This window comes from Mercenaria mercenaria, chromosome 1 (genome assembly GCF_021730395.1).
Source record: "Mercenaria mercenaria strain notata chromosome 1, MADL_Memer_1, whole genome shotgun sequence".
Lineage (NCBI taxonomy): Eukaryota > Metazoa > Mollusca > Bivalvia > Venerida > Veneridae > Mercenaria > Mercenaria mercenaria.
In genome coordinates, this window is record NC_069361.1 from 83,436,608 (window position 1) to 83,460,429 (window position 23,822).

Sequence of the window (23,822 nt, forward strand, 5' to 3'; positions counted from 1 at the left end):
CATTTGTGGTTTTTTACTTCCCTTTACATAAAGTGCATACGTATGAGAAAAACGTCTAGAAAAAATGCTTGATAGCCAGTGACTTGGTCAGATTAACTAAAACATTTAGTTTGGAAACATCTCTTGCTTTTTGTTGGGGAGGTTTTGTGTAGATGATGGTCTTCATTTTTGTTTAGAAAACGTTAATTGCTTAAACTGATGCAGATAAATTTTGTTCAACAGTTTCAACTATGCTTCAGAAACAAACGGGAACATTTTTTATTTTTCTCTTGGTCCTAGGCGCGAACCTTTCGTCGGCAATGGAACGGCATTACTATATTAGAGCAGTGGAGGAGGACTGGGATTATGCGCCGTCGGGACGGAACCTTGCATTAGCCGATAGCGAGTAGGTTGTCTTTCAGTTCTGTCATTAATTTTGAATTTCTTTTGCTTTTGGTGAATTCATGTCCCTATTTTCGGTCATATTTCCTTAACTGGAAAAGTAGTACCATTCCTGATATTGCTCGGAAATTGTCGAATCCGAGCTTATTCTTTTTAAATAAGCAACCTGATGTCAACCATGACAAAATTTCTGTCATCACCTTAATGTTGCGGATCTCCTAGAAATGTTCAAAATATCAGTCACATAGCTCCTTGCCTAACTGACTAGTAGATCTGAAGAAACGGGTATTTTTATCAAGTAAAATTAACTTTAGTCTGAACCGAATATCCTTATTAGTGCATGAACCATTTTGAGTAACTTCCTTCCCAATTAGTTTAAATTGTAACTGTTTCTATAGATGTTATCTCGTTTCCACACTTGCTTCGAAAAGCAGTCATAGTGACAGAAGTAACTGAAATGTATGGAAATGGTATTATTCTACGAGTTTTCTGTTTTCTGGCTTTTATTTCTTTTGCCGTTGCAATTTATCGAGGTCTGTTGAATTCTGTAATATGAAAACAGTGCATATATTTTGGTTCATAACGTCTCCATAGAAAGTATGTACTCATTATCAATACCGAACAATTGGTTCGGCAGTAGACATATATAAAAAGGCTGCCAGTTCCTATCTGTGCGACAAACTTTCAAGTAATGTGACAAATGTAACAAAATTAACAGAATACACAGCAACTCAGGACTCCAGATATGAGGATTTATATTCAGTTACAGGTAAAGGCAGTCAATACGCAAGTCTAGCGTGTGATTTTGTGCCTGTTTTCTTTCGAAATCAAATAAAATATGCCAATTTTAGGTTTTCAAGTAATTGAACTGAAATTTACACACAAGAGCTTAGAAATAAATAATCCTCTTTAGAGACCGTGTGTACTGTGTAAATTCAAGTAAACAAGAAAATAAATACACGTAAAAGAAATAGAAGCGAAAAATGTTTAAATTGTTAAAAATAGAAAGTATCCAATCGTGGCATTTGTAAATCATAGTTTTGCTTTCTACAAACCGGTTTCAAGCATAAAATTTGTAAAAAAAAACAAAACATTTCGTGCAAAAACGCCAGCAAACTGAAACTTTCAAGAAATATGTAAGAACGGTTTTTCAATTTTTTACAGCAGATGTATACAAATTAACCAAAACAGAAGCAATTACAGCAAATATACTGAATACTCCAAATATATGCCAGATTGTTATGTCCACCAGTCATTCATATCAAAATTATAGTTATATAGAATGAAAAGTAACAAAAAGTATTGACAAGTAACTTTTGAGTTATATGTCCATATTAGGCATAAGACCACAGTTATTTTATTACTATAAGTATTATGGGCCTAACTATAGTAAAGGAACCACCATGGGAGCCATCTGGTCTAGTTGCGTAATGTCGGACAGGTTTTTTGAACACTTAATTTTCACTTGGCATGGACACAGAGGTCTAAATGAAAGCTGTTTTCTGCTTAAATTTTATTGTGGATGCATTTTTGACATTTTGGTAGAAAAACTGCAGAAGAGGTTGTAATTGGTGAAGTGAAACTCAATTTTAGTATGAGTAGTACTTCCAAGTCACAGCTGTGTGAATTTGATGTGATTTTACAGTAAGTAAATGTGACGAGAGAAGTCTCTCTTATATAAGATACTTGCCCTACTTTTCTCTTCATTTTATATCAGTTTTATCATAACTCTTTAAAATGGGGTAAGGATTTGTTCTGAAATGGGTCTAGCTATGTTTGGTAGCTCTTTAACAAGAGCTGTCTCCATAGCATGACACATGCCCGATGGCACTTTAAATGAATAGTTATGGCCGATGTTAGAGTTTAGGACCTTTGACCTACGGAGCTGGGTCTTGCGCGCGACACGTCGTCTTACTGTGTCACACATTCATGCGTAGTTATTTTAAAATCCATGCATGAATGACAAAGATATGGACAGGACACGCCCATCAATGCACTATCATGAAAGATGACCTTTAACGTCTAAGTGTGACCTTGACCTTTGAGCTACGGACCTGGGTCTTGCGCGCGACACGTTGTCTTACTGTGGTTCACATTCATGCCGAGTTATTTGAAAATCCATCCATCGATGACAAAGATATGGACCGGACACGCCCATCAATGCACTATCCCTTAATGTCTAAGTGTGACCTTGACCTTTGAGGTACGGACCTGGGTCTTGCGCGCGACACGTCGTCTTACTGTGGTACACATTCATGCCAAGTTATTTGAAAATCCATCCATCGATGGCAAAGATATGGACCGGACACGAAAAATGCGGACAGACCGACAGACAGACGGTTCAAAAACTATATGCCTCCCTTCGGGGGCATAAAAATGTCAGTTTTATATGGGGGATATCATTTATTGTAGTATGACCTATAAGAAAATGTGGACAAAAATTAAGATTATTCCAGATGCTTATATAAATGGGCTAGTTTGGTCAGATTTTGATAAAAATGAGCGAGTCATTGTAAGTTTTGCTACAAAAAATGATAAAAACCAACGAAAACGCATTTTCACTGTTTTGGGTGTATACATTTTTAAATGCACATTTGCACACTAAATTTTGCCCATTTATAGCTTTCAGAGGGGACATTTGGTATATTTCAATGTGTAAGTGTGCAACTTGCTTCGCAACTTATAGAATAATATATAAAATAGGGCAAAAGCAAGCTCCAGCTAGAAGAACGTGTTAAAAACTATGTTACGACATCAATTTTGGAGCAGATATGTTACTGGTACTAAACAAATGAAATTGAGACTATAACAGAAACCAGTTTTTCTTATTAAAAACTGAAAAAAACTGAAACTGCTTTATTTGATTAAACGCCTAATTTTACACATAGTATATTCACTGGCGTTGTACATTAAATTATACCAGATTTATATAGCGCCCAAGGCGCTTTACATAGTTCAAATGCAGCCACACAGGGCGCATAATTCATCCTCTACTAGTACAGACACAGAGCGATCTGACCAGAGGGACAGAGTAAGACAAAGCCCCCACGACAGAGAGATCAGAAATCGGATATAGGCTTGTCCGGCTAACTTAGCCTAGCTCGTTTCGAATAGACAGCCTGGTTCTTTAACGTGCCCAGTGTATAGCACTGATACACGCAAGGATTGCCTGGGTTCCTGACCAGTACACCTCTAGTTGGGTGGGAAACACTGAAAAGCGTTTCTGAAAATTCCCGAGTAGCTGCCGGGGATCGAACCCCGACCTCAGGATTGGAAGGCCAGTGTGCAAACCACTGAGCTATCCGTCCACATTATTACACTGTACACTATTACAATTTCCCATGCATTCAAAAACAAACAAAAATACCTGTTCTAAAACAGAACGTACAGAACAGTTTAAGAGAAAAAGGTCGAACCACAATAATCATAGGGTTGACTAGGTCTTTTTTCCCATCATCTTAAACCAGATCACACGCATATGAAGTATACATGTAGTCTCTAAATGGCCGCAAGCAAGCAAAACTGTTCTATCAAAAAAGTCATGTTCTGCATAAAGTGGCATTCTCATTCTAACAAATTATTATTGCACCTACTATTTTATACCTTCATGATAAATAAAGGAGTCGACAAATGTCATGTTATTTTGCAACAAAATGAGTTAACATGCCTAGATCTATATGATTTTAATTACATTTTTTTTCTAAATTGAAATCAGGAACGGTAGATTACAATTTCACCTATGTGGATTTTTAACGCATTTTTAGCTCACCTGTCACAAAGTGACAAGGTGAGCTTTTGTGATCGCGCAGCGTCCGTCGTCCGCCCGTCCGTCCGTGCGTAAACTTTTGCTTGTGACCACTCTAGAGGTCACATTTTTTCATGGGATCTTTATGAAAATTGGTCAGAATGTTCACCTTGATGATATCTAGGTCAAGTTTGAAACTGGGTCACGTGCGGTCCAAAACTAGGTCAGTAGGTCTAAAAATAGAAAAACCTTGTGACCTCTCTAGAAGCCATACTTTTCAATGGATCTTCATGAAAGTTAGTCAGAATGTTCACCTAGATGATATCTATGTCAAGTTTGAAACTGGATTACGTGCTATCAAAAACTAGGTCAGTAGGTCAAATAATAAAAAAACCTTGTGACCTCTCGTGAGGCCATTTTTTCATGGGATCTTCATGAAAGTTGGTCAGAATGTTTATCTTGATGATATCTAGGTCAAGTTCGAAACTAAGTTACGTGCGGTCTAAAACTAGGTCAGTATGTCTAAAATAAGAAAAACCTTGTGACCTCTCTAGAGTCCATACTTTTCAATAGATCTTCATGAAAGTTAGTCAGAATGTTCAACTTAATGATATCTAGGTAAAGTTTGAAACTGGGTCACGTGCCATCAAAAACTAGGTCAGTAGGTCAAATGATGAAAAAAACATTGTGACCTATCTAGAGGCCATATTTTTCATGAGATCTGTATGAAATTTGGTCTGAATGTTCATCTTAATAATATCTAGGTCAAGTTTGAAACTGGGTCAACTGCATTCAAAAATTAGGTCAGTAGGTCTAAAAATAGAAAAAACATTGTGACCTATCTAGAGGCCATACTTTTGAATGGATCTTCATGAAAATTGGTCAGAATGTTCAACTTGATTATATCTAGACCAAGTTTAAAACTGGGTCATGTGCCATCAAAAACTAGGTCAGTAGGTCAAATATAAAGAAAACCTTGTGACCTCTCTAGAGGCCATATTTTTCATGGGATCTGTATGAAATTTGATCTGAATGATCATCTTGATGATATCGAGATCAAGTTCAAAACTGGGTCAACTATGGTCAAAAGCTAGGTCATTAGCTCAAATAATAGAAAAACCTTGTGCCCTCTCTAGGGGCCATATTTTTCATGAGATCTTCATGAAAATTGGTGAGAATGTTCACCTTGATGATATCTACGTCAAGTTCAAAACTGGGTCACGTGCTTTCAAAAACTAGGTCACTATGTCAAACAATAGAAAAAAAACGACGTCATACTCAGTTCAAAACTGGTTCACGTGGGAACAGATGAGCGATTTTGGACCATCATGGTCCTCTTGTTTTTTGAGGGTTTTTTTTGGCTGCTGTAAAAGATAATAGGTAAGGGTAGATTTCTCGGAAGCACAGAGCACCAAAAACACAGCCCCAGAGCTACGCATTTGCCATTTTGTAAAGGTTGATTTCAGATATCTATTGTTATTTTCTTACTCTCATTGCAGGGAATATCTGATAGATGCCAATTTAGAATTGAATATACAAAAAATAGTGATTTTATTGTTGAATAAATTAACTGTCGGTAAGATGCGTTTTATAACGCCCTCGTGATATAATTGCTACACATCTGGACTCAAAGTAATGTGTTAGTAAAAGAAAAAATCACTGTAAAAGGATATCTTATTTCTTAAATACATGTATACAATGCTTGACAACATTCTTTGTATTCGAAATTTGATATTTATTTTACAGTTTGTCCCGGAGAGGATTGAAAATCGCAAAGATAGGATAGGCAGCATCTACAAAAAGGCAATATTCCGGGGTTATACAGATGAAACCTTTTCACAACCTGTCCCGGTTCCTGAATGGGCGGGGATTCTCGGACCGCTTATTAAAGCAGAAGTAGGAGATACTGTGTTTATTCATTTCCAGAACCGGGCTTCCGGAAGCAATTTTAGTATTCACCCTCATGGGTTCTTATACGATAAAGCGAACGAAGGTACTTTAATATCCTTTATTATGGTACATGCATTCCCTTTTTATTTTGATAAGTGCGATTGCAATACATTATAACACATGAATGTCCAATACTTTGCAGTAGATTCTAGCATAAAAAAAATGTTGTTCTAACCACTTTTCGGGGATGTTTTAACAGGAGAGAAAACGTGTGTTAACAGAGATTCTCGCGCTCACGAGCTATTAAAACAGCTTTTCGTATATGCTTGTTCCGTGGCAACGCGTAAACATATTACGGCCCCAAAACGCATAACTCAAAAGGAATTGATGTCAACGTTAAAAAAAACCTCAAGCCATTCCTGCGCATTTCATGGAAATTTAATAACGTTGAGGGATAATATATTTATTTATTAGATTGTGTGCATCTTGTACTAGAATAGCGTTAGCGCATGTTCATTTCGTGTTATAACATCTTCAGAATACTTCGGGATAAGTTGGTACCATCGCCCTACCAGGCTCGGGCACCAACCAATCCCGAGGGATTCTGCAAATGTTATAACACGAACAAACATGCGTTATTCCTACATTCGTATCCTAAACATGTGCATGCTTATACATCTCGATACATGCATGTCTAATACACTGGAATTTTTGCATATTCAATACATATTTCGGTATATTTTAGGAATAAAATTTGTATTTTATAGTCGGGTGGTAAATACATAGCCATCGTCTATTTCTTATCTTTAGAGTTTTTCATACTGCAACAAAAGAGTCGTCAACTAACGACGGCAATGGCACAAATTGTAACGTCGCATTACAACAAATACTTGGGCAATTTCGGCGAAAATGCACATTTTTCTCATGACGCCTATGCTCTAGTTAGATATATATTACAATCCGAGATATTCCTCAATTTAAGTTTGAAGCAAAATTTGTTTTCAGAGTTTATATGTTCATCACAGCAGATTATTATACACCTCAGCCACTCAACTGAAAGTAGTTCAAGGAAACCGCTTGTTTAGATGGCAGAGCAGCATTTTCAGTTTTTCTTGAGTGTAGTCTGCACTTAAAAGTAACAAGCTAAGTCATAAACCAAAATGTTTGTGAACCATTAACCTTCTTCGTATAATAGATAAATGTTGCTGACCTTGGGTGGAACATGGGAAAAGGCGAGGTCAAGGTCAAAGGGAAAACTTAATAAGATAGCACAACGCATTTCTCTTACATTTAATACAGTATTTTAAAACATAACAAAGTTAAAGATTTGATATAAAACGATACCTTAGTGCCAAAGCTACAATTTTAAATAAAAGTTTTGACGTGATAATGTCAAGGTCAATGCCATTTCAAGGTCAAACTGTAAAAAAAAATCATTAAATAGGCTTAAAAGCCTTTCTTTCAATTTGATATTAAATGTATTTAATTGCGCAAATGATATTTAAACATATGTATTTTCATATAAGCATACATATGTCTGATAAAAAAACACATTTATCACAATGCCAATTAAACAATCAGGATTTAATACAGTAAGATTGTAGGGATAATACACGTTTTTGTGTATTAACGTCTGCAGAAGCCCGCGGGATTGTTTGTGACCGAGACCGAAGGTCGAGGTCACAAACATATCCCAAGGGCTTCTGCAGGCGTTAATACATAAAACAAACGTGTATTGTCGCTATTCTTGCATAAAAAAACATTACACGACGACTAAATGCATTGTTTTCATATGTGATGACTTGACGATTCCAGTACATTTTTTATTTACCATTCTTGTTGTTCTTGGAAACGGTAGACATGTTTTAAATATCCATAACCGGTGCACACATAACAATAACACTATTAAAAGCGTGATTTGAAGGTTTTTGAGCATTTTATTTTTATTTTTAGTTATTACAAACGTTACATTACACATAATTTTGCATATAACTAAAACATTTGATAAACAGGAACACAATTATTTTTAGAAAAACAACTTTACATTCGAATTATTTGGAGTACGAACAAACAGAGTACGGATGAGTACGAAGCTAGTGACTAGCTTTCGAGGTTTATTATATGAATTCTGCGAACAATCAGGTAAAAACAAACCGACTGATACTAACAAAAATCATTAATATAATACCCAAACACGGGCAATAGCACAAGTTACACGCGATACTTATTTATTCACAGTTATTTACAATAACTGAACAGACGCTTTGTAAAGGGAGTAAACTCTAAGAGAAGCTAGTGCGTACATTGATGGGGGCAGTACGTTTGGGGTTGGAAACTGATACAGCTAAACATACTATGGATTACATTGTATCTATAATGCTACAAGAAGAGGTTATTATGGAGAAACAATGAACCATATGGAAATATACATAGTCCTGGATTTCAAATCGATAAATGCTTTGAACGAAGACAGTGAAAAGTAGTTATCATAATGAATACGTACACATTTATGTACCAACAATAAAACAAAAAATAGATATGTGGATTCTCTATGTTTACAGTGTATTTTGAAGCAGATAGGTCAAGGTCAATCTAAGAAACTATATACTGAGAATATGTTACTAAAATGCTATCGACAACCACAGTAGCATTGTCTTGAACTATGTCAATAACAATATGATTGTTTATGACGCACATTGCTATATTCTATGATGAAGTAACTCATACCTGTAAAGTGGGTTTGCGACCAGCATGGATCCAGACCAGCCTGCGCATCCGCGCAGTCTGGTCAGGATCCATGCTGTTCGCTTTCAAAACCTATAGCAATTAGAGAAGTTGTTAGCAAACAGCATGGATCCTGACCAGACTGCGCGGATGCGCAGGCTGGTCTGGATCCATGCTGGTCGCAAACCAACTATGTTGGTTTTCTCATGGCACGGCAATTATGCTTTATTTTTATGTGAATAGTAATTCCTGAAAGTAGTCGTACCTCATCCACATTGTTTACACAGGTGAATTACATTTTACTGGTAGTCACCACAGTATTCCTTATAGATAACAACCAATAAAAAGAAACAAAAACCGTCATTTTTCCGGATTTCATTTAGAACTGATAATATATGCATTTATACACAAACAATTTTAATACAACACATTCAGTTGAAACTAATTATCGTTCATTGGTTTCATATTGACTGTAACCGAATATCTATGCACGCATTTTGCACTGTTTTCACTTATTTGAGCTATTTATTCACTGTTTAGTAGAGCTGAATAAATATTTCTACAACAATTGTGGTTTTCACAGCTAGCTCTTAAGCCACATGCCATAGTACATGGCTGTTGATATGACTCGCAAGGACATTCAGTAGTGTATCCTTGCACACACAGACAACATCGCTGAGAAGCTCAGGGGCCACTGCTGCTTGTGTTATCAAACATGGACCGACTAATCGGGTTGTGCTGTCTATCAAATATCAATAATAAGCGTTGATAGTCTGAAATAAATCATTTACTGGTTAGAGGAAAACAAAATTAATGCTTCTGCCTTGATATTATTAACTTTTACCCTACTAAATTTCTAAAATGGACTGGTATAGCATTCAATTCGGGCTGTACCATTTATTATTCGAAGGAGGGTTCACTGAAAATTTACTGACTGAATAGCGAACAGTGCAGACCATGATGTCCTTCTTCATTTCTAGGTTGAATTGACACAAAAACCCTCTGTAATAGTGTGAATAGGAAAATATTTTACTATCAGATCAAACGGCAGTATATATGTTTGAAGAAATGTCAATAAAATTAATTGGTCAAATTGACTATGGGCGTCATTCTTACGTACGTAATTATTTGTGTCGTATTGTTTAAGGTGCTCTTTACGTTGATGGTACAAGCGGAAGTGCTAAAGCTGGCGATGCTGTGCCGCCAGGTGGTGAAGTAACGTACGTCTGGTTTGCTGACCAGATTCACGCGCCAACTCCTCAGGATGACAACTGTGTTACGTGGGGCTATCATTCTCACACGCATGCACCAATTGACATTGACACAGGCTTAGTTGGTTTGGCTGTATTTTGTAGAAAAGGTGAGTATCGTCTCTAAATTGTAAGACCGTGTCATACCAGAGATTTGGGGTGTATTTGGGGTGTATAGACATAATGTAGTAATATTTCGTTCAAAATGCATATTACAAATATTAAGCGCGGTCACGAGAAAACTTACGAGAAACGATCATATGCTGTAGTGTTCTACTACTCGTTTACTATAGAATTAATGTTTGCTTTGAATATTTTAAGATTTCTAGCGACTACTTGTTGGCTACGTTTACTATTTTACCATCTTTGTCAAAAATCATTCGGGTATCAACAATCAGAACATAGATGTCAAAATTAAGAACATAGAATTTCGAACCAACGTCATACATACATATTTCTTAAAACAAACTTGTCGGCATTGGAGATAAAAGGCGTTGAACACCAAACATGTGTATCTTAAAGTAAAAAAAAACAAGAAGAAAAAAAACATTCATAAGGGATTTGTGAAACAAAAATGTATTGATAATGTTACTGTAGATAGGTGGGGTACTGAATAACATCAATATTTGCTCAAAATTCATAAACACTTACGGCATTTTTTACAAAATGCTTCTTGAACTGATTTATTATGTAATACATGCAAATGGATTAATTTCGAGGACATTTTTACTGTATTGTATAAAAAAAGACTAAACATTATAAATCATCAATAAAACTTTATGTGGGAATTAGTTTAAGGTTCTGACATTATTTCTAGTAGTATAGTAGTATAACCGGCCTACCAGATACCATTTCGTTGCCTGGAGTGAGTCGTAGCTACGAGATACTATCCCGTTCAAACGAGTTAGTAGTACATGTATCTCGTGGTGACGAGATAAAGAAAATAATATTTTTATCAAAATATGTTATCGTTTGGTTCAGAATGACTGTGGTAGGACAAAATCGGATAAATTATGAAAACTTGACTCGTTTGATATTTCGTCGTTGTTCATTTTAGGAATTCTTGACCATGATGGAAATCGTTTGGACGTCGACAAGGAGCTTTATTTTTACTCAGACACAGCTAACGAAAATAACAATTGGTATTTCGACGAGAATTTACGGCGATGTGGCGATCCTATGGCTTGTCAGCAACTGAAGGTATCATTATACTAGCAGTCATCTAGAACCGGTTACTACTTGTTATTCCACCATTGTTTATAATGTGAATGCACACCAATGTTGTTGTCTTTAAAATATCTTTTTTGCTCGTCCATTCCACTGATGGTAAGGTTAATCAAATAAACTGAAGTCAGATGGTTTTACGATATGTCACATAACCAGGATAAGTAACACGACGCTTGTTTTAGTTCGCTCTAATAAAAGTAACAATATGCAAAAGCTATTTCTATATGCCCGGCGTCGGCATCGTCTGAAACCTCCGGCGTCGGCATCGTCTGTAGGTACTTTGTTAAAACGATTGTTTCAGTAAATTAATAAACATTACTTTACGAAACTTCACACATAACTTTTGCTGTCGTCTAGATAAAATCATGCCCCTTTTTATACTTCAACGACATTCTATTTGCAAGTGTCTCAGTATCTACATATACACCTGAAAGAAACCACAAACCCTTTTTAACCATGATAATGTCACGAGGGTAATATAACGACGTAGTATTGTATATAGTTGGTCTGTCCTTGTGTTGTGTCGTTATATATCCCTGTTCGTATGTCATTTATGTCTAGATTTATATGTGAACATTGCCTATATCACCATATTTGCGTCCTGTATCATTTTTCTATGATATAATTATCCATAATATATTCATTGATCGTAACATGTAACACCACGTATCATTTTCATTTTTCTAACAACTGATTATTGGAAGACGGGCCTCCTTTATTCTAACTTATCCGGATTTACCGGCACGCATGCGCACTTTAAATCTCATGGGTAGCGCCAAGAAGGCTTGTCGTGTCTCTTGGTAAATTATTTTATCAAGCATTGTTTCTGTGCCATTACAGGCAGAAACAGTCCATCCCGTAAGAAAGGAAGACAACCCTCTGACAATAATACCAACTAAGTGGCGTAGGGCTCATAACTCCTGGTGTCATTATAATGAAATCAATGCCCGCTTTTGAACTAATGTAGCAATGTTTTCCAACAAATTCCCGCCAGTTTGTCAGTAACTTTACATCATAAGTCACGGATACTTTACACCTGGCAAAGCCATCATAATTTCAGTAGTATGTACAAAGTGCCATAAGTCTTTATATATATTTGATAAAATAACCTTCCATTTTGTACTTATTTAATTCAACTTAGACTGCCGTCTTTATTCTTTTATCCCTCTTGAATAGTCGAAGGTGTATATGTCCGTCTGTTTGCTTCCTACTAAGTCCGCTCACCCAGAAGCAAATTTTTATTTTTATCTCACCCGATCATCAAAGGTTCAGCGGGGGCTTTCGTGATGGGGCTGCGTCCGTCGTCTGTCGTTCTACATCTTGCATTAGCTTTTGGCCTTTAAATAACTTCTTCTCATGAAGTACTTGATGGATCATCAACAAACTTGGCCTGTACATAGCATCATTTCACAATGCTCTTCTATATTTCTTCAAATTGTTCCGCCACACTGATTTTAGAGCTAGCCATATCTGAAAAACGAAACAAAACCTTTAAACGACTTCTCATGTATGGCTTGCTGGATCATCACCAAACTCTCAAATTGTTCCACCTGATTGATACTAGGGGCACTCAGAGCTAAAAATAGAATAAAATTTCAACAACTTCTCCTCATGAGCCGCTTGATGGATCGTCACTAGACTTGGCCTGTAGCATCCTTGTAAGGTCATCTCTAATTTTTTTTTTAAAATTCCTTTTGGCTTTCTGTCGAGTTTTTAAAGTACCGCAACATAATAACTGTATTTTTTTTTTGTATTCCATAATTGAAATTATATATGATTAGCATAAAGTTAGACTTAGACAACACTTTGTTACTGTAGCGTAAGATAAGTATTTTCTATGTTTTAAAACTATTCTGAAAAAAGACTAAATTAGTTTGCACAGATAAAGTTGTGAAAATACATTAATTCAGGAGGATCCTAAATTGTCCACCTGTCAACTTGCGGTTATATCTGTATTGTCGTGCTCGTGTCGTATTGTAGTGTGTCGTATCACATGTCGTGCGTCGATTTAAAAGAAATTACAACAGGACAATGCGACACGACGTGCGGCAATAAGACACGACGCGCCATTAATGTCACCATGTCGTGTCATACTGTCTCCTGTCGAATCGTGTGTTAAACGTCGTGTCGCATTGTCGTGTTTCTTGTCAAACATCATTACGTATTGTCGTGCTTGGACATAGAAAAGTAGACTCAACACACAACACGACTCATGACAATGCGACACGACTCTCGACAGATTACACAACGGGCAACAATACGACACGACATTACAATATAAATGTTGTGCGTCGTGTCGTAGTGTCGCCCGTCGTACGTTGGCCTAAAACTTGACGGATGACACAGACCAAATCATGAATCTAAAAGGCTTTAAATTCTCTGATTTTCTCATAGTTCTAGATATCTGCCCGACACACATATATAGACACCAAAAATCGTTTTTTTTTTTCATCACTAGTTTTACTAGGCCATTCAAAAAGTTGAACCCGAACCCAATTTTTAACAAAGCAAGTTATATACCGAAATGTTTGTAAATGTCTGAAGTTTATCAGGCTGTCGGCATAAATTGGCATAAATGGTGGCGGTCTGAGAAATCCAAGACGGCGTTCAAGATGGCTGCCACAAAAGTAATGAAGACTACAATATTTAAACACACCGTCATGTCTACATATTCATATAAATTTTAATCATTTTTTTGCACATTTGCACATGTTATTATGCAGATTAAAGTTCAAAAGGTCAAATAATCATAAAACTCAAATATCGGATAGATAAAAGTATATATTTAGCGTATGATTTCAAGACAATGTTCAGATTTCAAAAGTATTTATGCAAAAACATATCCTTATGTTCAGAAGTTTTGCACACTGGCCAACTCTTCTTGAAAATATATCGGATAAAGCGTAAAAACATAAAGTTTCCCTTATTTTCATCGTGGCCCCTGTTATTTGTGGCATGACACATCCTAAAGTCATGTTTCCATAATTATGCTGACAAAATAGCATTAACCTATGAGGCAAATATTTAAAAAAAAAATCTAATTGAGAATTTAAAAAGAAAATACCATTCTACTAACAACTAAAATTAAGTCAAAATACCGAAGCATAAAAGACTAAATCCATTGAATTACAAGAATTACTAATAAAACACAGGAACTGCATAGCTAACTGGACATTAAATGGGCTTTCACGGCCTTTTTAAATTTGAAAAGGGAAGTAATATCTCTAAAGTCTTGTGGAATTTTATTCCATAAAGATATACCCGAGAAAGCAAATTACTTTTTCCCAAAACTTCCAACCTTGGGCAATGCAAAACGACCTGTGTCACTGAAGGTTTGGCCATAACTGGGATCCTGACCGGCATTTGCAAATACTCTTGACCGGGTACACCTGTTATGGATAGAATTTTAAGGAACAAAATGATCATTTAGATAATCTGGGGTCAAACCAAACTGAATTTTATGAACATGACATAGTGTTAACTGACGTGCCATCTTTTCTACAGGCATTCAATTCGGTGTTTTGAAATGATCAGAATCAATATGAGCTCTGCTGTCTAAATTAAGAATAAAACGAATGAGCTTATTTTGGGTAGATTGAAGTCTTTAAGAATAAAATTGATTTATCACTCACAAGTTTACTTGAATTTATTTAATAAATTCTGAATTAAATGGTTATTTACTTTATGTAATATAATTTCAATTTAAATTTGCCTCTAACGTACCTTTTGTGTCATGGTAGACTATACCCATGACATTTGGTCCAACCCTTAATTACTGCATTAAAGTAGAAAAGTTGAATATATGAGTATTCTTGTAATGTATATTGCTGTAGACAGACTGTAAAGATAAATCATGAATAGATAACTTTCCATTATCCAGTTTTTCAGATTGTATCTTCCTTCAGCATTGATAATTGAGATTTGCAGCATTCGTAATTATCGAGTTTTCAAGTAAGTAAGTAAGTTTTATTTGGCATTTAGTGCACATCTTAATCATGGCATAAAACAATGTATGGTATATAAAATACAAAATGAAAACATAACAAAGCAATAGTAAAACACACAGGCATTATTTAACCATGATATGCACGCCAATACCAGGAATAACACAAAAAAGATAAACAGTGTAATTGGTAAACAAGAAATAAATGACATCCAGCTAAGTCTCTACTTTATTCAACATAGATATGTTGTTGCAACAACATGGAGCATTGAAAAATTATATATTTATAAAAGCTACTGACAATATTGGGTCAATTTGTTTTTTTGTTTTTTTGCCAGATAAATATGAAATTTACCGGTGTTCATGTAAAATATTCCCAAGGTTATATATCCGATTGTTTAAATGTTTGTTCTGTTAACATAGCTATTTAAATAGAAATACATCTGAATCACAATGCTACAATTTAGACCAAAAAATGCAATACAATCCAGTATTTCATACATGTATTTCAAAATTATCCAGAGGTGTGAGGCAGCCCCCTGACCTCCCTAAAATTAGGGGGCTAACTCCCTCCTATGTGTACCTCTAAATTTAGAACAAAAAATACACCAGACTGGAAGATACAACATCAGATACATAAACATTGCTAAATGGCAAGAAAACACCAGAGAAGAAAAGGTGTATTTCAGCAATAATAACATCGACGAAACGTATAAAAAGTGGAAGTTATTCAGACACCTCACAGTGTATCAGCTAGATGATTCAAACTTTGTTCTCCATTCGCTAGACAATATAGGAGAAGTGGTTTTCAACTGAAATGATAAAGAAACCTTGAACAAGTTTTCTTGAGGGTGAATTCAAGAAGAAAATTTTTAAAAAGCCGGAGAATATTAAGACAGCAAATAGCCATGATGAATAAGAAGCAGTTCTTTGAAGGCAAAAAGCACAGGGTCCTGATGAAAGTTGTAAATTAAAGAGCTAAGCAAAATTTGGTTGTGAATTCTTTAATTTCCATTAGAAAGTTGTATGCTCCTAAAGGCTAAAAAAGAACACTGAAAAAGATTTCTGCTATAAACTAAGCTCATACAGTCAGTCATGCTATCATTCTTGAAAACTCATAAAATGGTATATTCTAGGCTTTACTCATATTCAAAACAACAACAATATGGACACTTATCAAGGATTCAGGGAAAATAGAAATACTACCCATGCTCTGCTGAGTCTGGCAGTAAATTATTTGATAGATTTAACCATAAATTTGGAATCAGAAACAGTTTTCATTGACATGACATATGCCTTTGACACCATTTGGAGATGGTTTCATAGTCAATAGATAGCAAAGTTTTTGACAGAGCGAAAAGCCAGACGCTTATAAGGAAATATTGTTGAATTTAACGTCGCACCGACACAATGATACGTCGTATAGCGACCTTTTTACTTTGGTTGTGGTGGAAGACCCCTGGTGCCCCTACATGCTTTATTTCATTACGGGGGTATACCTGGCTAGAACCATCGACCTTCCTTAAGCCAGCTGAATGACTTTTTCATAAGAAGAATTCAGCGCCCCGAGAGAGGCTTGAACCCACATCGGTGAGGGGCAAGTGATTCAAAGTCAGTCACCTTAAATACTCTGCCACGGAGGCCCCTATTTAGGAAATGAAAAACTGAGAACTACAGCACTGATAGAGGCTTACTCCAAGGCTCAGTACTCTCCACTTTGCACTTTAGTTTGTATCTAACGTACATTTAAAAGTATCAAGTGTGTAGAAGATGTGATTATGTGGAAAAATGGAGAATATTTCAGTCAATTAGCAGTAACAAAGATCTAGAATCAATACTTGGTTGGACACAAAAATGGAAAATGAAACTGAATACGGACAAGACCAAATACTGCATATTAATACGCTGCAAAAATCAGCACAACAAAAAAGCCTGCATTTCGATGAATAAGAAAGAGATAAAGAGTAAAATCAAACTGTTTAGGCACGTATTCAAAGGAAAACACAGCATACTCAGTTTTTTTTCCAACAAAAGAGAAAACGGTTCAGCTGAAACAATCAATCTCCAAATTATCAACTTTTCTTGTCAGTGAAACTGTCACAATCAAAATCACTCTTCTGGCTACAATGGTAGAGTATGTGAAGACTAACATCAAACACCTCTGGCCTAGCCAGTCTGTCCTAGATATTGTAAAGCTTGCCTAAAAAAATATAAACCATAAATGCATATGAACAGAAAATTAACAACTTTGCAGGCAACAACTGGAACAGTAATATATTTATATTGATTTTGACTGGACACCGGGCCATGCAATAATCACAGGCAATGAAATTCTAAGAGGTAAAAACTATATCAGATGATGAACTGATAACAAGCTAGACCGAGATCAAAACACAATTCTTACAGAATCTGTATAACATGCTAGACCGAGATCAAAACACAGTTCTTACAGAATCTGTATAACATGCTAGACCGAGATCAAAACACAGTTCTTACAGAATCTGTATTCGTAAAGAGGCAACGGAGATGGGACATTGGAGGGAAGTGGACATTTTCCCCAGTTCAAACAGCAGGTGAAGCAAATGGCCATAAGCTTATATGGAATGAAAAAAAAAAAACAGATATTAATGCTTCAGCTTCAAAGTGATTGCTGTTTGAATGATAATTTCCACGATTTAGGAATTGATATATCACCAGTACCTATATTTGGAGAACCTAAGGCAGCAACACACTTCATTGTAGTGTGCAAACTGCATGATGCTCTCGGAGATACAACCAACAGTTCTAGAACTTGGAGCATGAGATTTCAACAGACAAATAGTAATTCCTGGACAGACCACCACAAAAAAACTGTTAGCAATATTAGATAACTAAACAAACATTGAAGCATGTGAATGATTTCCTTAACTTTCAATTTTTGCTGATCTATTACTTAACATAGCCGTTCTCAGACAGTCATTTTATGTGCGAGTTACTACCTGCTTTTACATTACAGCAGCCTTTACCAGAGTGTTCAAAAGTGTGATTCAACCGCAAAAACAAACTTGTACATATTCTAATTGAATAAAAAATATTTAAAAAAGTTAATATACACTGCATTAATGTTATAACTAAGTCCACCTTTAATTCATTATTTATAAGACAGATAACATACACAATATAGAGATAAAGAATGTAATATTAAATTAAAACAAAACAAGAAAAAGAAATTGTTGCCTATTCAAAACAATAAAAGACTAACCAACGAAATCTTGATGTTTTGTATTTTTTATGAAAATATCTATGTTATTTCAATTAACGTAAACAAACCAAATATGTTACTATTCTAATATTCTGACCTTATAATGGACAAAAATCCCTGTCATTGGGGGGACATAAAACATAAATTAGAAATAGAAACTGACCAATATGTGTCAATGTTTTAAAGTACTTTTCTGTTTACCTGCTTGTAATGTGCATATAAAGTCACATTAGTATGAGTACTTTTAACAGTCGTTTTACTGTAAAACATTATTAATTGTCATTCTTTGTTTAAGATAATCTTTTTGTACCATCCTTTGAATTCTTTCAAGATAATTTATAAGTTCTAATTTTCAAAACTACAAATTAGTAATAATGAATGGGTAAATTTGTATTTTAGCAGGAATTTGACCTTTGACATATTTTGACCTTTAAATGTTGCAGTTTAAATTCTTTACATTTCATGAAAGGTGTGTTGCAATAATTCTACAAAACAATGTATGCCAGCAGTTTATTTCATCAAAATTGAACGAAAAAAAAACAACATATTTTTTAAAAAATAAACACCTTTTACATTTTATGGTGGCCATCTTGGACGCCTTCTTGGATTTCTCAGTTTACCGCCATTTATGCAAATTTATGCTGGCATTGTCATAATCTACAACTTTTACGAACATTTCGGTACATAACATGCTAGTTAAAATTGGGTCCGGGTTACACCTAGAAACAGTGGACTTTCCTAGATGAAGTCACCCTACCATCATCATCATACTTCACCTTATGAAAGTCTGTGGGTTAAACGTTTTTAAAGTATGTTTATTGATACATTTCACTACAGAACAAATGTTATAATTTCTCTAGGGCATTGATTTTTAACATCAAAGGTCACAAACATAGTGTAGGCTGTTCATGGAAGAAGGATTTCCCCGTGTTGGTGCTGGAAAAACTCCAAAACCTCTTAAATCCAAAGGTGTAAGATGTCAGTCGTGCAGTTATTTATGAATGAATGCCTAAGCTGATACGCTATTATGATAATAATATTTCCTTTATTTGAAGAATACTGTATATAATATAAAGTATCTAACACTGGTTTAAGTGCGAATAGATATATCTGGCTCTCGGGTCACTTTAATGCGGTAACTTGACAAAGCCCTGTTACCTTTTTAACCAGTTAAAGATATTTAAACCCAAATCTGACCGTAGTATGCATTCTTCCACCATGCTTTCAGGTAAAATGCATTGTTTCTGGAGTTAAACAGTTCCAACTCACCTTGGCTTACAATGAAGTTTTAGCGGAATTGTCTCCCTTTTTTCCAAATAGTTCATACAGGATCTTATTTTTTGTGATCCTGTTCTTTAATGCAGTTAACTACACATATATCTAGAATGGTTACATGTAGTGCAAATTTGAAGTTTGTGTTTAGCTCCTGTTCCTACGGGTAATTTCTGTATATTTTTTAAGATATTTGAAATTTCTTTAGCATTGCTACTTTTATGTGTATTTCGTCATTGGCCGGCACCTGGATATAACCACCGAACTTCCGTAAGCCAGCTAAATCGCTACATCACATAAAGAGTTCTACACTTCAAGTAACGCTCGAGCCCACGTCGGCGGAGGGCAAGTGATGTGAAGTCATTGACCTTAGCCACTTGGGCAAGGAAGCCCTATTTCAAATAGAAAGTATTGAACTTAATACCGTACAAATTTTATCTTAAAGATGACGGGGGATGCAGGATTTAGAGCGAGCAACACCAAGTACCACGTCAATGGTTTCATTTACGGTAACTTAGAATTCCCTGTTTGTGAAGGAGAACGTGTCGTCTGGTATTTTATGTCATTGAACCTTGGCGTGCATACAATACATGCGAACGGACAGACAATGATTATAGAAAAACAACGGTAAGTACTCTTATTTCACATTCCCTTATATAAGTGACAGGAAAGCCACCTGACATCGAGACGTTGCAAAACTATTAAATAAAGTCATTGTAGTCCGGTCGAGAGGTCTGTTATTTGAATCCAGGTCACGACAATGAAAACTTGTGAGATGCTCTTGTGTGTCACCCACACAGCTGGCTCCCAGGAAAGTGGGCTTCGCATGCATCAGTGCTAAACCCGTCACATAAAGAACCCAGCTTTTCACAAAGACCTGGGCTGAATAAGCCAGACAATCTTTATATCTAAACGATTTCTATCTCTGTGTCCCTGTGGTTTGTCTAGCTGTGTCCCTTGGTTTACCGCTTTAGTCCTTTTTCTAGCCGGTCCCCACCCTACCCTCCCTCCGCCCCCCGCTCCTGACATCAGACCATAGCATTTGGTGTAGAGCTTTTAAATCGCAAAATATGCTTCGAAAAACTTTGCTTTGAAAAACGAACTGCTTCTTACAAGAACACATCAAAATATTTATACTAGCCCTCTATTTACCTTTTCTAAGGTAGTGGACCCGTAATAACAATCGGCGATTTCTATGAGAATTACGTACAACCCAGTAACGTTATTGCCGTAAGTATGACGATTCTTAATCTTCAGATAACTGATTTAGGACGTTTCGTAATTTACGCAATTATTTGACCAGCAAATATCTAAATTACTACAATAACCTACGTACATTAACCATACACATGTTGGGTAAAGGTGCTGACTTCATATAGCACGTTACATGGGTTCGAACTCCTTCATCATTTTTTTATTGTAATGTATTGTTTTGTTTTTTATTCTTTTATTATTTTTTCGTATTTTCGTTGTTCTAATTGATTTTTCTTGTAATTTTTTTTTCAAAAGAAACCCCGGTACAATGTAATTATTTTTTATCTAAGATTCATTTAAAAACAATCTATCAATTTTTGGTTAAATAATAAACTTCATAACATGCCAGTAAAAATCCGATAGTTGATTAGATAAAGGAACTATTTTTTGCAAATGGAAAAAAAGAAGTCAACGACTCGAACCCAACAAACCTGGATTGGACAGGAATCGCTTTGTACCACAGCTAATTTGTACTTGTACAAAATCTAAGAATTATATTTATACTATATAAAGTACTGTATTAGAAAAATGATAGAAACATCTTACCATTTATCTATTGTATGTCATCTTTTAAAACTGATATCCTTGGGCACATTTTTCAACCCCAGTATTTATGGTCTATTATTTGTACCTACATACCATTTTTTTTAATCTTCGTCAATAACTTTGGACTTTATCGTAACTTAACCGCACTTTTTTGTAGATCCGGCAACATTCTAAATCACTATTATATCCTAGTATACCCAATGAACCCGAGGAACGATGGCTTATGTATAGGATCGACTTCATATGCAAAGTACTACCAATTTCAATACCAAAAATTCCATCATTTTTTATTGTAATGAATGGTTCATTAGTGTCTACAATTTAATTATTATTAATTATAATTAAGTATCACATTTCATGAGTTAATTGTTTTCTCTGGTAATTTTGTTTTCTGGAAACGCTGGTGACAGGTAATTAGTCTTTTGATCTAAAAAACAATCTTATTCTATTTTTTTTTACAACGGTTAAATATTATAACTTTCGAATAAATGAACCATAAAAATCACGATAAGTTTGATTAGATAAATGGAAAGTTTGTATGTAGAATTTGGGAAAAAAGAAGTAAGACTCGAACCAACAACCCTGAGATTGGCAGGTAATCGCTTTGTACGCACAGCTATCTGTACATGTGACATTATGCCAATTAAGAATTATATTTATACTATAATAAAAGTTTTCTTGCTATTACGGAGAAAATCGATAAGAGACAACAGATTAAACATATTATCTGTTGTTGTACATCCTTTTCAAAAACCTGATATCCATTGATGACAACATTTTCAACTGTGTATTTATGGAGTCTATTATTTAGAAGTACATAATACGCCGAATACTTTTTGTTCATTGGTGTTCAATACGTGTTTATGATCTATTATGATCTATTATCTACCACTTACAACGCGCCTTTTATTGTAGAACGGACACAGCTCTCGTGGTGCAGGCAAGTTTCTATTCTGGCTATATGACCCCAATGACCCCAGGAAGATGGCTTATGTACTGCAGGAATCGATTACATTATGCAAGTATGTCTATGAAAATATTCACATATCCAAAAATGTCCTCACATGTTTTACTTGCCAAAGAACAGCGGTTCATTTAGTGTCTGTAGCATATATTACATCTACATTAAATTAATTCATAATTCAAGTTGCCAGCTGTCAACAATTTCGGGCCGTTAAATTTTTTATGTTTAAACATATTGTTTTCTCTTTTTAATTCACTTACTGTGACAACTCGCCATCCGCCATTTCCCCATCGTGCGTATATCCCTTCATATTTACTTCGAAAACATGTTCTCTGAAACCTTTCGGTGAAAGGTGATGAAACTTTGTTGGATGGTACAGTTTAAACAACCAACAGTTCCATTAGTTGGTCCTTAAAGCTTAAGATATTTAAGGCCAAAACAATATGTTCGAGTCATCTTTACTTTCAAAAACGCGGTCCAATAGAATTTGGCCAGTAATCCTTTATATGACTTTACGTAATAAATTGGTAAAAATGTTGCGTAGAGGACGCTATAACAGAATTGTCATCTTTTTTAGCAGTGAAACTTATTTGTTTGATCTAAGGCCATGTGAATCTAGATGCAAAAATACATAATGCTATGCGATAGACAAGAAAATATTAAACTGAATAACAGTATTTCATAATTCTTTTTTTTTCAGATGGAATGATATCATTTCTCAGAGTAGATCAATGTCAAACTCGCCAAACACTTAATGCATACAGGACTGCTCCGTGGAGGACACGAACCTATTACCTTGCAATTGAAGAAGTGCTTTGGGATTATGCTCCGGGGATGACGGGCAATATAAACCCGTAGGTTGCCTTTTCATTTTATTTCCCTTTACAAATAGGGTCATCACTGTCAAGAATCGTGTGAAGTTTCAATTCATGCTCACCAGTAAGGCGCGTAGCGTGGCATATTCAGTTGCTCGACTGAATAACATAACATCCAAGGCTACTTTTCATGCTCCCCGAAAAGGGTAGGGAGCATATAGTCGCCACCTTGTCCGTCCGTCGGTCCTTCCGCCCATCACACTTCTTGTCCGGAGTATAACTCAAAAAGTATTGAAGATACTAAGTTGTATCTTCACACAATGATAGAGCTCATTGAGAGAAAGTGACATAATTCCAGGTGGTCCCGTTACCGAATCATTTTCCTTTTTTGTAAAAAGCTTGTCCGGAGCCTAAGTCCAAAACTATGAAAGGAGTTGACTTGATACTTTACATATTAATAGAGGTCAGTGAGAGGAGGTACAGTGTCAAAGATCCAAAACTCTAGCTGAAAACATTTTTGAATTATCTCCCCTTATGTTAGAAACGTTTGTCCAGAGTATAGTTTGAAAA

At 35.5% G+C, this 23,822-nt stretch overlaps 1 protein-coding gene across 1 annotated transcript in view; it reads left to right on the plus strand.

Annotated features, from left to right (window-relative positions):
• Nucleotides 1–299: 299 nt before the first annotated feature.
• The window catches only part of LOC128547833 (hephaestin-like protein), a 42,919-nt gene continuing 19,396 nt past the window's right edge, over nt 300–23,822 (plus strand). Inside the window, exons 1-8 of the mRNA XM_053521265.1 lie at nt 300–385; nt 1,927–2,025; nt 5,626–5,671; nt 5,873–6,119; nt 9,888–10,100; nt 11,048–11,190; nt 17,797–18,012; nt 20,119–20,300. Coding sequence (XP_053377240.1) covers nt 300–385; nt 1,927–2,025; nt 5,626–5,671; nt 5,873–6,119; nt 9,888–10,100; nt 11,048–11,190; nt 17,797–18,012; nt 20,119–20,300 — 1,232 coding nt within the window. The remainder of the gene's footprint in view (nt 386–1,926; nt 2,026–5,625; nt 5,672–5,872; nt 6,120–9,887; nt 10,101–11,047; nt 11,191–17,796; nt 18,013–20,118; nt 20,301–23,822) is intronic.